This window comes from Homarus americanus, unplaced genomic scaffold (assembly GCF_018991925.1).
Source record: "Homarus americanus isolate GMGI-L3 unplaced genomic scaffold, GMGI_Hamer_2.0 scaffold25467, whole genome shotgun sequence".
Classification (NCBI taxonomy): Eukaryota; Metazoa; Arthropoda; class Malacostraca; order Decapoda; family Nephropidae; genus Homarus; species Homarus americanus.
The window spans coordinates 7,257,699-7,279,892 of NW_024732867.1; the positions used below are offsets into that span (position 1 = coordinate 7,257,699).

At 37.2% G+C, this 22,194-nt stretch overlaps 1 protein-coding gene across 2 annotated transcripts; it reads left to right on the top strand.

Annotated features, from left to right (window-relative positions):
- The first annotated feature begins 665 nt into the window (after positions 1-665).
- Positions 666-17,706, top strand: LOC121869180 (membrane-bound transcription factor site-2 protease-like). 2 transcript variants are annotated; one of them, XM_042370401.1, is made up of 10 exons: positions 666-1,288; positions 4,440-4,588; positions 4,733-4,850; positions 5,301-5,404; positions 6,534-6,648; positions 8,451-8,582; positions 9,314-9,497; positions 13,611-13,667; positions 15,198-15,351; positions 16,027-17,706. In XM_042370401.1, exons 1-10 carry the CDS (start codon positions 1,214-1,216, stop codon positions 16,481-16,483), a joined length of 1,545 nt encoding a protein of 514 aa, XP_042226335.1. In that variant the 5' UTR covers positions 666-1,213; the 3' UTR covers positions 16,484-17,706. The 2 variants fall into 2 exon arrangements, with proteins under 2 accessions (XP_042226335.1, XP_042226336.1); XM_042370402.1 differs by lacking the exon at positions 13,611-13,667 and having other exon boundaries at positions 680-1,288.
- The last annotated feature ends 4,488 nt before the right edge of the window (positions 17,707-22,194 follow it).

A 22,194-nucleotide genomic window follows, 5' to 3' on the forward strand; every position in this document is an offset into this window, starting at 1 on the left:
CTGTGACCCCTTGTGGGGCGAGCGTCCGCCAGCTCCAGGTAAGGACGCTCGACTGAGTAGTGCCCCCTGAGATGCTTATACACCACAATTAGGTCCCCCTTGCCCGTCTGTATTATAAGCTAGGCAAGTTCAGGCTCTCCAATCTCTCAGGGTAGCTGACGTGCCGTAGTGCAGGCACCAGTCTGGTAGCCCTCCTTTGGACATTTTCAATGAACTGACAGTCCCTAAATGTACACCGTCCACTCCTGGGGCTTTGAATTCTTCCAAGATAGCAATTTTCCTTTTGATAATATCTTCTGTAGTTGCTATCTCTCGTAATTCATGTTCCCTGAGGTATACATTCTTTTGAGGTACTGGCGTATTATTTCCTTTGTCTCTTGTGTGAATACTGGTGTTAAGTAGTTATTTAGGGCTTCATCTGTCTGCCTGTCTGTCATCCTCTACGGCCACGTTGTTTTCGCCCTTCAGAGAGTCAACAGTATCCTTGGTTTTCATTTTACTCTTGGCACACACATAAAAGGACTTGGGCTCTTTCTTAATATTCCCGGCTAGTTTCATCTACAAGCCTTTTTTTTTTCTCTAACAAAAGCATAAGGGTAAACTTCACCGATTTATGACTATTTAGTGCAGGTTTATATTTAGTTTCATCTTCTCTGCTTCATGTATTGGTGTTATTATATATATCTTCATTACATCAGGAACTTCCCCTTCATCAAGTGTCGAGTTTCACCTTATGCAGTTAACAGGATTGTTGGCATTCTTTCTGCCTAACAGAGACGTGAACGACCGCCCACGTGGCTAACGACCTTATCAATGATGAAATTAGACGATAAATTAAACTAAACATATAATTATCAATATTTTGGCCATTACACTCCAGAATCCAACTCCCATTGTGCTTCCGGCTGCCTCCTATACCAATACAGGATAATGAAGGCCGTAACTAAAAACAAACCAACTACCAAAACATTTAGGAAGTTAAAAAATAGTGAAATAATAAACCAAAATTAAACTAAAAGTTAATAGAAGCCCAAAACCGAAGTATCAGACAAGTGGAAGTATTGACTCAGGGATTGGGACTCAGTGTTTACATGTCTGTCTTGTACACTTGTAGGATTTTTACCCCAATTTCTCTCGTTCCTTTTAATTTATCTTCTTAATTCGAATGTATTTGTTCTTCGACACTTCTGCTGACTAAATGTGCTGATCAAGAATGGATATAGGGACCTTCTTGTTTGTGATTATCCTTATCCATGCATCATTTTACTTCACAGACCAGTTCTTGAAGGTAACACACACTTGTCTACTAATATTTCCTCTTTTAATTGAAATCTGTGATATGTTTGCATAACTACTACACTGAATGCAAAAGAGGAAAAATTAAATAAAACGAGAGTGAACTTTTAAGACACATGAAACCCCATAGGTGTAAGGATTGTAGTCTAATCAGCTACTGTGGTAATACTTGACTAACGTGGCTCGCCCTTAGCACCGACTTTAGGAAATATCTCAATAGAATATTAAAGTTTTCTTACCTCGTGAAACTGACAAAAAGTGGCCAAGGAACATGTTTTGCGTAATATCACTTAGGTTTGAAATCTGCAGGGGTGGTCTAAAAAATGGCAACTGAAATTCAACACCAGCAAGTGCAGCGTACTTAATATTGGAAGAACAAATACTGATAATGTATACAGCCTTAACAACATCAACCTAGAGAAGTCGACTTGTGAAAGAGACTTAGGGGTACTTGTAAGCCCGGACCTATGGCCTAGAAAACAGTGTGTTAATGTTCGAAATAATGCAAACAGAGTATTGGGTTTTATATCTAGAAGTGTAAGTAACAAGAGTGCAGAGGTCTTATTGCAACTATATCTTGCGCTAGTTAGGCCGCACCTCGATTATGCGGTTCAGTTCTGGTGCCCTTATTATAGAATGGATATAAATTCACTAGAGTCGGTGCAGCGAAGAATGACAAAAATGATTCCGGGACTTAGAAACCTTCCATATCAGGATAGGTTAAAGAAACTTAACTTGCATTCCCTAGAAAGACGAAGAGTGCGGGGAGATATGATAGAAGTATTTAAGTGGGTGAAAGGAATCAATAAAGGGGATATAGATAAAGTTCTTATAATATCCGAGCAGGATAGGACTCAGAGCAACGGATTTAAGTTGGATAAGTTTAGGTTTAGGAGGGAGATAGGAAGAAACTGGTTCACAAATAGGGTGGTGGACGAGTGGAACAAGCTTAGCAACTTTGTAGTAAGTGCGGGAACTGGAAAGTTTCAAAAGGAGGCTGGATAGATTCATGGATGATAGAGAGTGGTAGTAACTCTCGACAGGAGCTGCCATGCACAGGCCAACCTGCCTATTGCAGACTCCTTATTTTCTTATGTTCTTATGTTTAGACTGTAGGAATGGTTGTTTTTTATTTTGTAAGATTAAAATACAATATAATTGTTAGGTTAGCTGAAGTTAGTTTAGTAAATTTGGTTAATTTTATGATTGATAAATGATAGAATGTAGCAGTATGTGGTACTGTACTTGTGTTAGCAGTTGCCATATATTTCTGAGGTGGGCTGTCTGTCTGTCTGTCTCATAGCATTTTTTTATACAAACGATAAAAATGAATCAAACTGAACCTATTTAACTCACTCAAATACCCTAACCTAACTTAATATAATGTTTTCTTGTATTTTATCTAGTAGTACTCCAAACAACTTGTGCTCCTTAACATAAATGTTTCTTTCTTCGTGAACTGTCAAACAATTCACTAGCAATATGTTTTATGTAAATGACTCTTAAGTTTTTTTACATCTTTCATTTACATAGCTCTTCAAAATCCAGCTGCTGTGTTCATCAAATATCTTGGCGTTGGTTCTTTTCATAGAAAGTTTTGTTTATATTAAATACAATATAACTGTAGTGTTTTTGGTAAGGTTAGGTTAGGTTTCATGTGTAAAGTTTGGTAAGGTATTTTTGTTTGATTTATTTTATTAACGTTAAATTATCGATGCTCCCTCTACGACACTTGGCGATTCCTAACATTCGTGAAGTACAAGACCAAAACAAATTTATAGGAACAGAATTTTGTTTGTTTCATGTACCTTATGCACACGTGATCATCGAGAAGACAATGCATCAGGTGTCAGGTTACAGCACTGCTTGTATCTGTTAATGAAGCCAAAAGGCATCATAAAACTTATGTCACACAAAATGTATTGATCGTGTATTTTTTTTTTCAATATCATTAGGTTAGAAAGCATTTATGTTTTATAGTGAAATGCCCTCGCACTGTCTGGGTGACTCAGAGAAACTAAACATCGTAGAGGCAGCTCCTCCACACATGGAAAACATATAACATCGTAAGAATGATTTAGCACAAAACATATTCCTCGTTCATTTCGTGTCAGTTTCACGAGCTAAGAAAGCTTTATTGTTCCCTGGAGAAATTCCCTAAAACTGATGCTAAGGACTCAACCGTCGAGTACATATATTACCGAATAATATGGCAGCAGACAATATGCCCCAACTTAATCTAACGGTCATGAATTTGGTTTAGCCAGCACCAGTTGGTTTGAATCATTTACTGTTATATTGTGCAGCACCTTACTATCTCTTGCTCTCAATGTTAACAAGACTGCAACTCTTTCTTTGGCGATGTAAAATGAGTCATGTTTTATTTTTTATATTGTGGTGTTTTAGGTTTACCATATTAATTGTTTTCTTCAGGAATTTTTTTATTTATTTATTTTTGTAATCCATCTGGTTATCACATTACTGATCTTGTGCAACTGAACTAGATACAGTATTTCAAAATTTTTATATTGAGAAAAAGTTTTGATCCATACCTTAAGAATACCTTGTATCTGCTCTAGGAATTTAATTACCTACTTTGGTTATTCTGTCGGTTTTATCCTGAGAAATGTAAAGTTAACTCGAATATTGTGTGAGTTAATGTAATATTTATGGTAACGAAGAGGCTATTTGTTCGGTCAACAGACATATATTTACTTACTTTTCTATTTGTCCAGCATTGGTTCTGATTGGTCAAGGATGATCAAGATTTCATTATTCACTCACAAACGTGCTTGGCATGGATTAGGTTAGGTTAGGTTTGATTTGATTTGATTTGGTTTGGTTTGTAAGTGACTGAATTCTGTGATCCAGGAGTCTTCAGCCCCAGTCAGAATAAATATACTGGATAAGTAGCGGGTCTAAGTAGAGGCCCGCCACTGGACAAATAACCAATACCTTAAAGTACATTCAGGAAGATGATGTTGGAATTTTGAATCTTTTTAGTTACTTTTATAAATATTTCATAATTTTACGTGCATTTTTCTTTGTATAAACTCTTAAATGTTGATTATTTGTGAACTGCTTGATAATACTGTACCATGAACTTTACGAATATTATTATTTATACTTGGTATCTCTTTCAGTCATGCATGAATGTCCCATATTTGTGCTTCTTGGAGAACGTTGGGTTAACGGTGAAGCCACTCCAGCTACACTGGTTTACCACTGTTTTTAACCGATCAGTAACAAAGTGGGCGCTGTGGAGGCCCAAGTTCTTCAAAGTATGGTTCACGTGAGTTAATACAGTAGCTAATGTTGAAGAGAGAGAGAAGCATGATTAGTAGAAGTTTGTACAGTAATTCAACTAATACTGTATAGTACTCTAATAGAATCCATTTTAACATATAAGACAAATTATGAGAAACTTTCTTTACAGACTTGGTGTGGTAGTGGTTGGTATTCTCTTGATTCCTGCAGTATGCCTTTTGATAAGTGAGCTTGTAAACCATTTACGACCATTACAAGAGCAGACAGTACAAGCGCTGCAGCCCATGGTAAGATGATTCACCTGATGATTATGAGTACACTACTGAAGATATGTGATGATTGTGTGTACTTTATGCTATATAGTAAAGAGGAACAGGATTTTAATTTTTACCACGTTGTACAATATGATGGAAATTACTGTATGCTAATTTAATTTCTCTACTCCACTTACTGCATTACTGTGTTATTAATTTTAAGACTATTTTTGTTTTGATTGTCAGTTTTACTTAAAGTACGTGTATACTATATGTCACATAAAGCCACATCAGGTTTCTTGTGTATCCCTCAGAATATCAGTGTTGCATTTTCTTGGGAAATTATTCACCTACATCTGAAATATTTATTGCTCTCTATTTCTCTAAACTATTTCCTGCGGTCATGTTATTTTCCTCGTTAAATTCTTTCTCTGTTAATTTCTCATTACGTATCTTGGAAGTGTTCTTCATTTTCTCTTGCAGGTACCAGGTATTAATTTACCTGTAAAGGAGTTACCATACTACTTTTTCACACTGCTAATTGCATCTGTCATCCACGAGGCTGGGCATGCCATTGCAGCCGTGAAGTAAGTTTGTATTTACTGTACAAAAAAAGGGTATAGGAGGGGTACTTAAGCTCAGATCTAATGTTCTGTTCTGTGTTTACTTTTGGGTAACTCTAATGATGCTGCTTGAGTTTATATGTTTGTTTTTTCTACTACAAACAATAAACAAGGATGAAGGAAGATCTGTGGTGACTGCTTGAGAGGTCGCTGGTTTATATTGTATGAATATAAAGAAGTGGGAAAGATCAGGAAACATCAATCATTGGTCAGTGTTTTAGATTGGGATGGAAGAGAATTCAGCAGGTAAAAATGTAAGCAGACATAATGAGCATGAAAGAGGTTGCTAGATAATTGGGAGGGGGGGGGGAACTTGTATAACACAGCAGAAAATCAATTTGGATAGGTCTAATTCTCACAGAAACAAATTTTTTTCCCTCTCTAAGCTTAGTAAAAATGGTAAGGGAGTTTTTCCAGACAGGAGGACCAGAGTTTGGTGTGTTGAGGGAATAAGAAGTAAAAGATAAAAGAATGAAGGAAACATAGAGAATGATTGGTCTGATGAAAACTGGCAGAGTGATGGCAAAGTTCACATACTGTACAGGAAATAGTGCACTGATAAAGGATGCTAACCAATACAGTGAAGGCATTGAGAGGCCTTGGATGACAGGAGGAGCTTGATTGGGGGAATATATGGGTGAGAGGAATGTATGTTGGGTTGATTGTGCAGTTTTGTGAAGTGATTTGATTATGTAGAGGAAGTATTGCATGGAACATTCTCTGTATGAGTTGTAATTATAGCAAATTGTGTTACCTATGTTTAATTTACTTGAAAGTTAGCCAGTGTCTAGAACCTTCCTGTTATTGTATTTATATGTTGTGTTATTAAGTTTCTACTGTATTAGAAGACTGTGGCTCTTGAAAATTCCTCCTCAGGTCAAGGCATAATTTACTTCAATCCTTTTTCGTATATCTACCTCCCATACAGCCTGAAGCCTTAAGAATTATTACAGTACTGTACTATATACCCTACTGTATCTTATACTGTAATATCAGTTTTTAGTCCTTGCTGGAACCTTATGTCTTAACAATAATCAAAGAGCTTTAATCCTGCAGTACAGGTATTTGTATTTATAAAAGTCTTAATTTTCAGAGAAGATGTTCACGTGAACGGTTTTGGCTTCCTTCTAATGTTTGTATTGCCTGGAGCGTACGTGGATGTACCAACAGAAGAAATTCGAACCCTCACGCCATTCAGACAGTTAAAGGTAAGTTGCCTTTTTGATGACTACTTTATTGTTTTCTCACACCACAGGTTTTACTGGTTGCATTTTTTTTACATATCTTAGAATTTATTCAATTTCTATGTATAATTTTTATGGTCTGCAACATGGTAGTACTGTACCACCTTATCAGGCGCCCAACGTACAGTCATGATGCCGAGCTATAGCTGTCTTTCCGATCATACCTCAGTCAGGGTTTTCAGAGGGTAGAAAACAGCTCTCCAGGTATCACCAGCCTCCAGGACTCATAATGCCAGGTTGTCACTGTGGGAAGGTCATACATGTATTATCCTGTCTTTGACTCTCATTACCTCCAGAATTTAGATCAATTTCACCTTACATCATTCAGTTGTTTTCACAGGTTATATCAGTGGCAGCCATACAAGTATCTGAATATTACAAAGACATTATTAATGAAACAAAGCAGTTGATGACTTTGTTGTCTTCCACGGGAATTCTCTCTTAACTGCAGATTATGGAGTTGCTTTACTTCCAATGTACCTGAGTAATGTGTAAGGTTTCTGGCAGGATCTGAGACCTACAAGCAAGTTAAGGGTCAAACTTGGAACAGATGAGCCTTTGTGTAAGATTATCCTTAGGAGGGATTTGGTTACTCATTATACAGTATTTCAAAATACAAGATTCTGGAAATCTATTACGAGATGCCTGGTCATTAAGAAAATTGTCTCTTCAAATTGTCACAATGCCATCACAGTTCATCCTAAATATTTGCTGACAGGACAAGACTTTTTGCATTAGCTATCAATTTTAGACACATACTTTTAGAGGGAGTACATTATCGTATTAAGAAGGAATACGCAGCGGCTTATTTTGTACCAGAAAAAGATGAGCTTTTTTGTAAACCTGCTGAAGTTCTCGCTAACTCCAAGTCAAATACATTATTGGATTTTGTCTTGAGTGGTACTTGAGGGAAATAACGTTTAATCTACTCTGGTAGTGTGATAGAGGAGGACCATCGTGCTGAGTCACTATAACTGTCTATCGAGGGGCATCGTATGTATCCCCCCATCATGTATACTACAGTACCTCTCATGCATTATCTGTCATGTATTCAAATTTGTTATTTAATATTTTACTTAAAACAACTGTAGAGAATATTGTGGGTAGTGGTAAGAGGAGGGAGAGGAGTGAAGAATCATTTATGAGAACTTTGGTTGAGAATGTTTCTGAGACAGAGGCTCTTGGTGTCTCAAGTATTGGCCTAAAGAGGTTAGTGGAAAGAGTCAATTTGGGAGTTTTTTTTTTTTTCTTCTGTGACCATATTAAAGTGTAAAGAGAAATAGGAGAAAATGTCAAAATTTGAATCCTAAAATCTGGGTGATGAATTATTGAGACTTTCAGGAATGATGGCCACTGTGTATTTTTTTTAAATTTGTTTTCAGAAAACTGATCTCAAAGACCTGCTGAGCTGTTGGCTCTACATGTACAGTACAGTACTTGTTTTATTGTCATTATGTACATCAACAATATTTTGCTTGTCACAGTACTGTACATCTCTTAACATTTTTAACATAAAGCTCCGCTTGCTGATTGAATAGTTTTGATGGAAGATATTTATTAGTAATAAAAACACAATGTTGATGACTTAAATATTATTCCATATACAAGTACAGTCAATTATTTTATTGTACTGTACTAGTGAGCCATGAAGCAGTACAGTCAGTAGTAATTATTGTACTGTATTTAAAAGACTACTGATTTTATGAGTTTTTTCATGATATATTATTATACAAGAGAAATTTAATCGTATTTATTATTAATTTCAGATCTTATGTGCAGGAGTTTGGCACAATATTGTTCTGGTATTGCTGGCACTTGGCATAGGCCTGTCCACACCATTCATCCTCCAGCCACTCTACGTCCATGGTCGTGGCCTGACTGTCATGAAACTATCACAGGTTAAATTAAACTCATTATTGTACAGTATATTAATTTGTTGTGTTTATGCTGACATTTTTATTACAGTGATAGAATGGTAATATTTGCGATCAATATACTTCTTCTCTATTTAACTTAGGATCTAGCCGTCAATATTTATGTTTTTAATTTACTTAGGTGACTCTTATGTGCCTTTGATGTGTATGAAACATTTAGTGATGTAATAATTTGTGTCATATTCCTCTTGGTGGAGTTAGGAAAATTTAACTGAATAAATTGTTGGAACAAAAAGCACACAACATGCTTACTTTACCATCCAGTCATTTAAGTTGTTTTAAAGAACAATTGTGGCCATTATTTCCCCAAGTTACTTTAGGAAATACTGCTTTGTTGCACTAGTGGTTACATATTATACATAATTACTTTACATACTTGAATAATGATAAAGTTGTTGTTTGCTGTATTTGATTTATATTTTTTTGTACACTCTTACAAACCTTTTCTCACAATGATACAGACCAAAGACTATATAAGAAAGACGGGAAAGCGAGGCAAAAACCGCATAAGCCACATAGGATATATTTGGCCGCCGGATCAACAGATGGCGTTAGTGTGCAAGGCGCTGGTCATCTGTTTGTTTACCACAGACAAGCTCTTCCCTTTCTTCTGGGACTTTACACTACTGCTGTGTATTACTCTTTGATGGTTTAATGTATAAGTAATTGTTGACACTCATTTATTTTAATTATAGGACTCCCCTGCAAAAGGCCCCACAGGTCTAGAAGTTGGGGATGTGATCACTGCAGTCAACAGACAGACAGTTGTTAGTGTTCATGAGTGGCTACAGTGTCTTGTGTCCAGCGTCACCTCTGACCAGATGGGTTTTTGTGTCCCAGAATCTGTCGTACATACATATGATGAAACTATTCATCACGGTAAGTTCGAGTCTAATGGTGTGGTTCTTTGGAATGCCATTGAATTGAATTTATGTTCATTATTTTATTATGGATGAAATTAGTTGAGTTGGAAGATAAAGTAGAAATGCTTTGATGGGATACACACCATAAAATAGTAATAAGAAAATACTTAACTTTTAAACCCAAGTAAGATATGAGTTGGGACAAGTAACTGGGGGGGGGGGGGAGTGTTGGGTTACTGTACTGTATATTTACTGTGGTGTGTACAGTACAGTATAATGCTGCTCCCTATCATGTCAAGGCCAAGGACTAAGTTGACATAAAGGTGGCATAAATGTTAGCTTTTTATAATACAGTATATCTTGTTTATTTATCCTGGAAAAAATAAAGACGCTGCCATTTCTTTCTCTGATAATTATTTCTGAGACCACATTTACACTAAGTCCCTTGTTTATGGTTTGTTCGGCCTTTTCAAGAGACATTGTTGAGAATTATGATTAATTTTGTTATTTTTCCTGTAAGGTCATGATAAACAGTATACAGTACAGGATTCTAGAACACTGAGAGGTTTGTGTGTGTGATAGTTTATCTGGTCATTTGATTTTAATAACTAGTATAGGTTGGTGGTGTATTATCAGGTAAAACCCCACACAAACTTTCCTATGTGTTTGAGTCTTGGGTACTAAATCATGTTCTCCAATGAAAAAATCAACAACAGCTTCCCTTAAAGTATTATTTCCTCACTGATTTTTAATTTCCATTTTCTTTTTTGTTTTCCCTCTAATTATATATTTCTTGCCTTCTTAATTTGATTTTTTTTAATTGTTTCTCCTACTTACACTTTTTTTGCCATTAATTCCTTCCCTATGTTATATCACAATCCTATTCAATCCTAAACATAGAGTAAGCAAGTGGCATATACTTGACTTTTGTTATAGCCTCATAAGGATCTGAAACCCTTCAACAATGTATTTTTTTTTTTGTCACATTGAGTGAACAGTACCTCCGATGGCCTCTGATGGAGAGTTGTTGGGGGGAGGATAAGAGGGCAGCTGATGAATAACAGACATACAATAATATTTAAATACTGTAGATGTTTTTCTTTGGACTCTGTAATGCATACTGTACTGGACTGTAATCCCTTTTAAGTGTGTTAATAATTCATAAATATTCGATAAATTCATTTGGACCAAACTTCAAATAAATATGAGGGTATTAGAAAGGCTTGTGCAAATCTCACAAGCAAAACAGAAAGTTGGGTAGAATGTTCTGGCAGCCATTTTGGATGTGCTCACCCGCTGTCACCACACACTATAATTTTCTTGATGTGTCCTGTGCAGCCATCTTATGATGCTACTGCTAACTAGAAAACAAAAATAATTTTCTTGATGTGTCCTGTGCAGCCATCTTATGATGCTACTGCTAAAAAAACAAAAATATTATCTTCTTAAAATTAAGATAGAAATCTATCTGTCCATGATTAGCTGGTGGCCAGGAGGTAGGAGCAGTGTTAGTTGCCACATGTTTCACAATGCCAGGACTGTGTTACTGTGCTCTATACCATCTTTGAGTAGGCCAGTAATTCAGTGTGTATTATAGTGGCTCTCAAGTACACTGTCCTAGTCTCTGGTGATGCTGCAGCAGCTAGTAAGGAACTTATTACAGTGGTCCCTCGGTTAACGAACGCCTCGGTTAACGAAATTCTTACATGTCAACATGTTTTGGCTTGCCCACCAGCTGGAAGATTAGTCCGCCAATACAGTAATCGGTTCTAGGGCTTATATTCGTTTCCATTGGAGTAAATATCAAGAAGGTTGTGTTATTCAATATTTTTCCAAGTTTTATATTAAAATTATTAGTCATTTTAACACTTATTCAACATAATTGCAGTACAGGGAACTAGTTTTTGGTGCGCCCATCAGCCACTTCGCTCACCCACCAAGGCGTCAGTTTGTGTCTCTGTTCAGTGGAGGAAACATCTTGCTTGTGGGTCTCTTGAACATAAACTATTTTTACATTTTTACAGTACAATTATTGGTCATTCTGAAATTTACTTAACATATTGAAAATATATTGTGCAGTGCAGTGTTGATTTAAAGAAAATAATCTTGAATTACACCTAGTGAACTTAAAATTTTATTGGTGAAATGACGGCATCAAGCATGGGGTGATTTCTCCTCCATCCCCACTTCCTTCTCTTCTCCCTTCTCCTCCACTTCCACTTCTAATTCCCATCATCATCAACCAGGAGCCTTCTACATACACACCTCAAAGTAAGTGTACTTTACTGCATGTTTTTTTTACTTTGTGGGTATTTTTCTGTGAGCTGGAACCAATTACTTAAAATCCCATTGAAACGATGGATTCGGTTAACAAAATTTTCAGTTAACGAACGACCTTCTGGAACGCATTGTGTTCGTTAACCGAGGGACCACTGTATTGACTATTGTTCCAATCATTGAATGGTTCAGGCCAAACATGCGGCCAGTTGCTTTTAGTTATGCTTATGGTGGATTATAATGAAAATTATTTTAGGAATTGAAAAGGGAAAATCTTCAAAATGTAGAACACCGTATTGTTGAGGGTTTAGTTAACTGTTGTATTATGGTACTGTACTGTACCCCGTATACCACCACAAACATAACACATGAAACTATTTTTTTATATAATTGAAGATATAAAATTTAGCAGCCATAAAAAACATAAAAACTCTGTACTCATCATGGGTGGTGAGTCATGAGTCTGTAAAGTGAAGCAGAGAGTTATTGGTAACTGTTGAGTGCTGGTTGTTGTGGTGCAAGAAGTGGTTGTGATTGTGCAGCGGTGGTGTTTTTGTGATGCAAAGTGGGTGGTGAGGTTACATAGGTGGTGAGTCAGGCTGTGGTGTCATAGGTGAGGGGCCACTGAAGACAGGAGGAAGAGGGTGATGAGGTGTAAATAATTCAGAGATGATGACAGCAAGTTGATGTGAGGCTCCACCAGCCTTTGTGTCTCATCCTAGAGTGTCTACCAATCATCAGCTTTCCATTCTTAATATGAATATTGGTGCACAGCTTTAAAGTCATGGCACCAAATGTCAGTTGTCTTAAGATGGCGATGGTTTGATTTGGGTGAATCATACGGACGATGGTAGCAGTTAAAGGGTTATGTGAGGTGACTTGAGAGACTTCAGATACATTATAGTTTTTTTTTAAATAGCTGTACTTGTACAGTATACCATAAAGGGAGCTCAACTTAATGAAATCAAAAGAAATACAGAAGCTTATAATAACACTAGAAAAGGGACTATTAGAATTCAAACAGTTTCATGAAGTTCACAAAATGTTTAAAGTTAAAAATAAAGTTTACTTGGACAGATTATTGGTTGTTTAAATAAAAAGTAAGTATTCTAGATAACATATACTGTATGTATACCTGTGTATCATTAGTGGTCAGAATTGTCAGTTATATCAAGATTAATAATAATAACAAAACAATGGTGACAATAATACAAGAGTAAACAAGGGTGGAGGAGCAGGACTCACACAGGGAACACACAAGTGAGGTTTCTCCAACAAGACATTAATCAAGGTCCTGTTGTTCTCCACCATGCTGGGGGCTGCCTTGTATGTATTAGCCATGCATGTGTGCAGCTTCATCCATCCCTGCTTATGCCTTTCCATCTGGCCTTATATCTAGGAGTGATAATCTGTTGATTTTACAGAATACAGTACTGTAATTTGGTTGTAAATAAGCTCATACAAGTGTGTAGTTGTGTTTGTGAAATTATATCTTGGCCATAGATGAAGCTTGATTTGTTTTGCTCTGCTAGCAGGATCAAAGTTCTTCCAACTCTCCTTGGCACTACTGTACAGTACTTCCCTGTCTTAAGGAACACATTTAAAGGGGTTTGTTAAATGTACTGTATATAGTACAATACTTAATATCTTCTTGATTCAGTTTACCTATTTGTGCAACACTTAGAATGAATTGTTTAAGTTATGTTGCAGAATTAAGGTAAATATTTTATGTTAATAGAGTTCTTGGTCTTCATGATCTTAAAACTACCTGTACTGTCCACTCTTTTATAATTTTTATTTTTTAAGTTATGTTCACTTGTGTTTCTTCATTAAGATTAGTCTGTTGTTGCAGAGGCAGCTTCCGATTTCTTCTTTGGTCACTTAACCAAGTTGTATTCTAGAAGTAAAGGTAAGACAAGATGGAAAAATAACAAGATTCTCACTTGACTCAGACAATGCTAAATTAACATTTGGCCTTTGGTAACACAATGGTAAAATTGCAAGTGCGAGAACCAGGATGGGGTCGATGCAACTTCAGTTGACTGTACGTACATTAGAGTAGATACAGTTATAGAATGAGCCATATATATTAGTGACATGTTGTAAATTGAAAATATTTCAGTGTGGACTAGCAAATTTATGATAACTGTCGTGATATCTTCAAGGACTCCTGATTCAATGTACTGTAACCTAGCCCAACCCAACCCCTATAACTCAGCACATACGGGGCTGAGGCCTTGCCTAGTAATCAAATTTGCCGATTTTTTTTTTTTTTACGGGGATTAACCCACTCGGGCACAGGTCACTGACCCACATCGGAGCCTGGGGGGCGAAAATGTAATGATAATAATAAATAATAATAATAATAATAATAATAATAATAATAATAATAATAATAATAATTCATAGTAAATAAAATTTATAATAAAAAATAAAATAATAATAATAATAAAGAACCATATATACAAAAAAAAAAGATCAAAAGTGAGAAACAATATTTATGTTGTGTTGTCAATATTAGGAGAAATGATTGAGACCCTGCAATTGTGTGTAAATGAGGCACAAAGTCAGATCAGCAACCTGGGTCTTGGTCACAATTTTTGTGATGCCATATGGCAGCAGGGTCTACCATTAGACAACACATTATGCTTCCAATATCTTCCCAGGTGGTAGTACCTCCCTGTCTTAAGACAAACCTGAAAAAGTGCCAAATCAACCCCCTCACCTGGGAGACGATCATTCCACACCGTAATGCTTGGAGGAGCACCACACGAGAAGGTGTCAATACTTTAGAGTTAGCCCGACTGCAAACCGAGTCAGACAAACGCCAACGCCGGAATGACGCTGCCGCCGCCCCTCCCGCACTAGATGTAGCCCCCCACACGTGCAACATCTGTGAACAACTCTGCCGGTCTCTTATCGGCCTCTTTAGTCACCTCAGAACTCACCAATGAAGGTGACATCCCTATTCACTCATATCATTGTATCATAGCTGGGTGATCGTCATACTCGATCCCGAGTGACATCAAAGTAGTAGTAGTAGTGTGTGTGTGAGGGATGGGGGTAAGTGGAAAAGGAAAGTTGGTAATCTCTATTGCAGTAGTTTGTGATATTGAGACAAGTTTTTATAATATCTGCAACGTTTTTTTTATCTTGATATAATACGTTGATGAATAGACTTACAACTGCTGTATTAAATTATTGGGTAAATATTCAGTCTATTTTTATTTATTATTAAAGTTAACAGCATTTGTTAGTTGGAGGTAAGCTGGGAAGGATTTATCGGACCTAGCAAGCTCTCATTAGTTTAAGTTCCTATTATTAACATATAAAGAACCACAGCATCATAATATGAAGAAAAAGTAAGAAATTAAATTTGTTAATGTTGTTGTATGCTTATCTTAATGATGCAGTACTGTATCTTGTTGATAAATTTCAGCCTTTGAGGGTGCGGATGGATCAGTGCAGTGCTGTAGTGGAGACAGTGATGCTCACTTGTGTTTTGAGTTGCTTGAAGACAGAGAACTGGACAAGGGTGTGTCAGCGATGCAACCATTTTCATGTTTGCCAGCACGGATGGCTGTGTCTTTGAGGTCAGTCAACACATTACAGGGTTAGAATCTTTTTCTAAGCATATTAACACTTCATCATGCTTTATGCTGTATTGTAAAATTTTTATGGATATTGTGTACAGTACAGTCTAAGAAACTACTCTCATCCCAAGTTATGGCAAACCTATCTCGGAAAAGTTGAGCCACCTGACTGTTGCATCTGTGTACCTCATGAACAGTTGGCAGGCCTTTGGAACCTTGGACAGTGGTAGTTATTGATTTGCATAATTGCTTATGGAACTTTTTGTAGTGTATCCAGTGTACTGTATGTGTCTGACTGTTCATATTCCACAACCACAATAGTAAATCGACTATTCTTAACCATCATTTGTTGAATAAATCGAAGCTTGTACCTACTGACCAGAAGTAGTCATGCTAACACTTTCACTCTAATCCGTCAGATTCCATTATTCATCACCTGAAGTTGGGTAGATACTTCATTCGTAGACTGTACATGTGTGTGGTTTATGGTATTGATAAGAAGCTGTAATGAGAGACAAAAAATTCTAAAATATTAATTTTTATATACTCTTACAAACCACATCCTGCCTCAGTGTAGGGTGGCTGGAATCAAGAGCAGATTCTTACAGTTACTGAACATTTGTTGTTACAATAAATATAGCTCAGTAGTTTGACTTATATTATTTATTTTTTCAGTATGAAGACTTGCATTAATTCCGTCGCCTGCCCTACCGACACCCATTGCTTGGCACCGTCTCTGAGAAATGCTTCGAGACTCATGCAGCTCAGTAGGCGAGGAAGGAACGGCGAACGTAAGGAGGACGTACTCTACCTGGGGCCTCCTTCTTACCTTTACCACACAGTAACACTAACTAGTTACATCCCAAAGTTTTCCTTCCTCTCTCTCACATGGCCCAACACTATTGAAGTCTACTGTGATTATATGGTAAAGTTCTCTGGGGCCCTAGCAGTTCTCAACATGATTCCTGTAGTTTATCTAGATGGCTACTGGATTTTTGGGGCAGTTATTGACATGCTGTTATCATCGCGGTGTGATCAAGTGACCAGAAAGATTATTCACGCGGTTGTTACGATGATTGGAAGTTTATTGTTATTCTTGAATATCATAATTGGTGTTTGGAGTATCATTTGAAAAAAATTGAGTGGAATCTTTCATACATTTTGTAACACTATGACATAATGTTGTATATACTGTGTCCAGGTTTTATGGCAGATTTATGGTACTGTAGTTAAATCTCTAAGGAATTCTAGTCTTACAGTGCTTCTAATTTTGCTTTGTGAACTAATCTATTCCAAGGTAGGTAAGGTATAGATTTTGTTTAAATTTGTTATGTATTACAATGTACAAAACTACTTTTTGTGTGTGTTATACTTATTTAATATATACTGTACATTATTTCTGTAATTTTATACTGTGGTGGATACTTATTACACCATTTGATATATTTTTTAGAGAAGAACCAATAAGCACAAGAAAACTCACACTAACAACTAATCAAACTCAGAAAAGTTACTCATACTGCAGGTCGAACCCTTCCAATAAGTCACCCTGTTGCCCGTTAACTTCTGTGGTCTGGCTCGATTTGTGATTGGCTATTAGTTCCCCGCACTCCTGCAGAGTTTGTTTACATTCACCAGTCTAGACTCTCAGTAATTTGATTTAGTTCTGATTTACCCGTTAATATGGCTTCAGAGAGACCAGCAGATGGTGAAGGTGTTGGTAAGGCTACATAAGCTACCCCGGGTTTATGTTAGATACACACACTAATATTCTCTCTTTTTGTTCAACCTCAGAATGCGATGCTTAGCTTTTAACCTAGGTATGTTAATGCCTAGCAATAACTCGCCAGCCCAACATACAGGCAATTGAAACATCTAATAATTACTTAATAAGTAATACTGTATTAGGACACCTGGCATTTAATTGCAATTGTCGAAACCCCCTCCCTCACCCCCCATCGCATGCACTGCCACCATCATCTCTTGCCTGGCGATTCAGCTGTAAATACACACGAAGGAGAGCTCCGCAAATTTGTGTTGTAATTGCTGAAATACTAAGCTCCGTGAGGATTTTATATACGGTATTTGTACTTATTAGCACAGTGATGAAGTAGAGTGACTGTTATTTTGTTATGTCTCTCAATTATTGTATTTGGGACAATTTCTTATACAATCTCTGGTCAGCATCATGGTGACCACAACACGTCTTCTTTGTAAAGTCGTTTAGATCGTTGTGACTATCTCTTGCCTTTAAGTCACTTAGTGAATGTCGCTGCTCCCTCCCGGGCTCGTCTTCACTGAAAGAGAATACTGTATGTGAATATATCTATTTATATATACATATATATGTGTACTGTTTACGGTTTTCTTTGTCCCAATTATTCACGTGCTAGTATGAATGCCATGACTGTCTCTCTTCCTACTCTTACGTTCGTTCACAAAAAACCTTTGGGCTTCCGCCCTCGGTTTTCTAATTGCTCTCAGCATAAAGGCCAGAGTTGAGTTTTTCTCTTCATAACTTTATTTTATTGATGTCCTCAGTAGCGGGTTCAGCCTTTCCAGGCGTACTTTAGCGAGGCTGCTAGACTTGGCGTTCCTTCCGGAATGTTGACCTTCCGGTCTTCCTAGCAATCTAGAGTTATGTTGAAATGGACTTTACATCCTTATATGGGTTATATGAGTACAATTCTGGGTGGAATTCTCAACCCACTAAGTATTGCTAGAGTAATAGTGAACGCTGTTGCCAATAGAGCGCTATGTTAGCGACTCAGCACTGTCAACCCTGCCGGGTGATAGTGCGCACGTAGGAATTTTCGCTTAAGTTATTACTTGGGGGATAATGTCTGTGCCCCTGATTGGCAACAAATAGAGATCTTGATGATCCATTAAATAAAATGTTCTAATGAAATTATTTTATGTTAAAAAAAAAAATTTAATTGAGGTAAGGGATACTTGAGATAAGAGTCGGGAGAGAGATTCGACATAGTGAGTTAATTGTTTATAATTGTCAAATGAGTGACTTATATAACAATAAGAGATTTTAATGAATTAACTTACTAATAATATGACAATTTTGAGTCATATTGATTAAGTTTGGGAGAAAATGTTTTCTCCCTTATATTTTTATAATGATATAATGTGACTCATGGTGTCCTCCTAGTTCAGATGAGTGATGTGCAACTGGAGGATGAAGGTCAGGAGTCCGGGCCTATGGATGATGGAGGAGACTATGGAACTGTCTCTGAGGAGATACTATTGAGTGATGAGCTGCAAGGACTAGAAAGTTCAGCTCAGGCACTACATACAAGGAATTGTCTGTCAGTAGAGAAACTGAATTCAGTAGTAGTAGTTTCACCCAAGACCCAAGGGGGCCATACTACATGTAATTATAAAAATTGTAGAGCCACTTGGATTACTAAGATAGATCCTCATGTGGCTTGCATAGTTCATGGCAGCTGTGTCTCAAATAACCTATTTTCACCAATGGGTTGTGCAGTTTGTTATGATCAAATTTTTCAATTTCATCAAGCTACAGGTGATAAGAAAGATTTATTGCAGATCCAAATTAAAAATAGGTGGAATAAGGCCTTGAAGAGTAAATTTTTAAACGTAAAACAATGGAAAGATCCCAAGTTGGCAGAAAATTTAGGTTTATTGGTGTTAGGTAAGAGACTTAATCCCCACTTAGACAAGCCTGCTTCTGCTATAAAAAAAAATAAGTTATTGGACTTTCCAGACAATGGGGCAGTAGGAAGTCTACAAAAACCTCTATCTACTCAGTCTGATTTCAGTGGATTCCAGGATCAGGACGATGAGCCTGGTTCTAATCATAGCATTCAGTCTCTTGAGCAGGGAGAACCTGTTGAGACTGACTTCAACCTATCCACATTTTGGCAACCTCTTCCACCTGGGGCAAAAGTGTTGGTTACTATGAGTGGAAACAGGCTGCTGTCAACTGCCACGCAGCTGCTGGATAACATTGAGTGTAAGGATGATCCCAACAGGTCTTGGATAACATTGGTAAGGTCTAAGTCTTCTTTGTTTTCTACTACATCTGAATCTATGGATTTCTTATTCAAAATATTTTATGAAAATGTCTCTAAGCTTCCTGATATCTCATCAACTACAAAGAGACAGGAAGGACAAGCAACTTTGGGTCATCATTCTTTGTTTTTGGAAGGTGATACTACACTTTCTTGGCCTGATATTTGCCCAAAGATGATCTCTGAAATAGACGAAGTCTGGGCTAATTTATTGAAAGACTTAACATTCATTCCCTCAGACAGGAATGCTCACAAGTTTAGTTTTTTGAAGTTCCAATTTAATGACAAAAAGAGTTCCTTCTATGAACTTTCCCAGTATTAGTCGGCTCCAAAATATGTTGATATAAGTTATGAAAAAATTTGAAACCAGTTGCTCTTACACTGTTGCTTGAAGAATTTAGAATTAGGAAAGTGGCACCAGATGTTTGGTCTGCAATTATGATGTGTAAGTTATTAACTAAGTTTGTGCTGGACTATGAAGAAAATTCAGAAGTGGTCAAATGTTTCACTGCTGCTTTACAAGGGACCCCATATTCCCTGTACGACTCATTTTTTATATGTTGTTGAAAGCCCTAACACTAAAGCCCAGCTTAGGAAGCAAGCCACAAATAATGCTTCAAGTGGTAGTGCTTATTTATTGCTGTTCTTCCCCTCTTTCTCCTGCTTTGTTTGATGAACAATCATTGGTTAAATATAGATCAGCTGTTGAGCAAGCTATTAATATTACTGTTCCCAGGAGTCGTCAGACCTTTTGGAAATCTAAAAGAGGAAGGTTTTACAGGGGAACAGGACCAGCTGCTCTGTTCAGTTATCAACCTAGAGGAAACTTTAGAGGAGGAAATAATCACAGACGTAGTGGGGGTGGCCGTTTGTTCAGAAGCGGAAGGAGACATTACACCACCACATCAGCATCCACTCCCTCCCAATGATGCCAGACAGCTGGGTCGTCTAGGGGGTTGGGAAAACAGATGGACTTCTTCCATATAGGCTTACAAGAGAATCAAAGGGGGCCTCACATGGACTTGGTTGAGGCGCCCTCCCCTAATGTTTCCAAAAAAGGGTAAAAAAACCAATCCCCTTACTTACAGAATTTGTAATTCAACTATTAAACAGAGGTGTCACAGAACTGTTACAGTCAGAGAAATGTTTCATGTCTCGCCCATTCCCAGTCCCCAAGAAAGGCAGCGACAAATTAAGATGGATTTTGGATCTTTCAATCCTCATCAAATTTATTACCAAAAAAAAAAAAAAAAAAGTTTCAAGATGCTCACTTACGATCATCTGAGGCATCTGCTTCCGCCCAATGCTTGGATCTAAAAGTGGATCTCGAAGATGCCTATTATCACGATTATGTTGCCCCCAGGTACAGAAAGTTTCTGGTGTTCAAAGTGGGGGATGTATGTTATCAATTCACAGTGATGCCATTCGGCCTGACAATTGCGCCAAAAGTCTTTACAAAACTGGCGAACATCCCCAGAGAGATCCTTGCAAAGGAGGGCATAAAAACCTTTGCTTATCTAGACGATTGGCTGATAGTGGGAAACTCTTTCGAAGATTGTCAAAGGGCGACCCAACGTACACTAGTACTTCAAAACCTTGGTTTAAAGATAAACCAGGTCAAATCAAATTTAATACCATGTCAAAAGTTGGATTGGTTAGGTCCCCAGTGGGATACAAATCAGCAGTCAGGCAGTTTACCAGGAACAAAAGTAACAGATTGATAAACAAAGTAGAAGCCTTTTGTGTAAAGCACAAGGTTTCTTGGCACGATTGGGAAAACTTCTGGGCCTGTTGAATTTTGCCACAATAGTGGTTCCATTGGGAAAGTTAAGGAAAAAGCAACTATCTCATCTGGGCTCGAAGTTGCTTCACAGAAGCAGAAATATTCGCGGAGCTCTCCTTCGTGTGTATTTACGGCTGAATCGCCAGGCAAGAGATGACGGTGGCAGTGCGTGCGATGGGGGGTGAGGGGGGGTTTCGACAATTACAATTAAATGCCAGGTAGCGACGTGTCCTAATATTACTTATTAAGTAATTATTAGATGTTTTAATTGCCTGTATGTTGGCCTGGCGAGTTATTGCTAGGCATTAACATACCTAGGTTAAAAGCTAAGCGTCGCATTCTGGGTTATATTACAAAAACTGGTTTTTAGAAAAAAATGGCTTATTTTGTTTATTTATGCTAATTTTTCAGGAATATGGTAATATAATTTGTCACTAGGAATGCATCTTAATTTATAGCTAAACTACACCTGCTTTACTTTATTATAACCTGTACTTTATTTCATGTATCAGTAGAGTTGGGGAATTTTCTCATCAGACTTTAGGTGACCTTCTGTGTGTGGTTATGAGATTTTATGGTCCAGCATCAGTCAAGTGAGGGACCACAAGGATTCAACCTGTAGTAGGAGTAATTTCCATATTAATTCAGCAATGATATACATAGAAAGCAGTGTTCATAATATATGTAAACTTGATTTAAGAAAAGAAAAAGGTCAACATTGATCTGATAACTATTGAGTTGTATAAAGAAGACATAAATTGGTTTAAATGTTGCCACATGAAATAGAATGTCAATAAGGTAATGTGATAATGTTGCACCTGGAGCTGTAAAGAAGGTTGGCAGGATAGTATTTGCTGTGATATGTACAAAGTTGACTGCTCTTACTAATACTGTACTGTATTCTAGATTAGTCATTCTTGCAGTAGTCGCAAATATTATAAAACATAGCTTGAGCTTTGAATACTTCTGAGAAAAAATATGAACCCAGAAGTCCTCATTCTTATTGTTTGATTATGT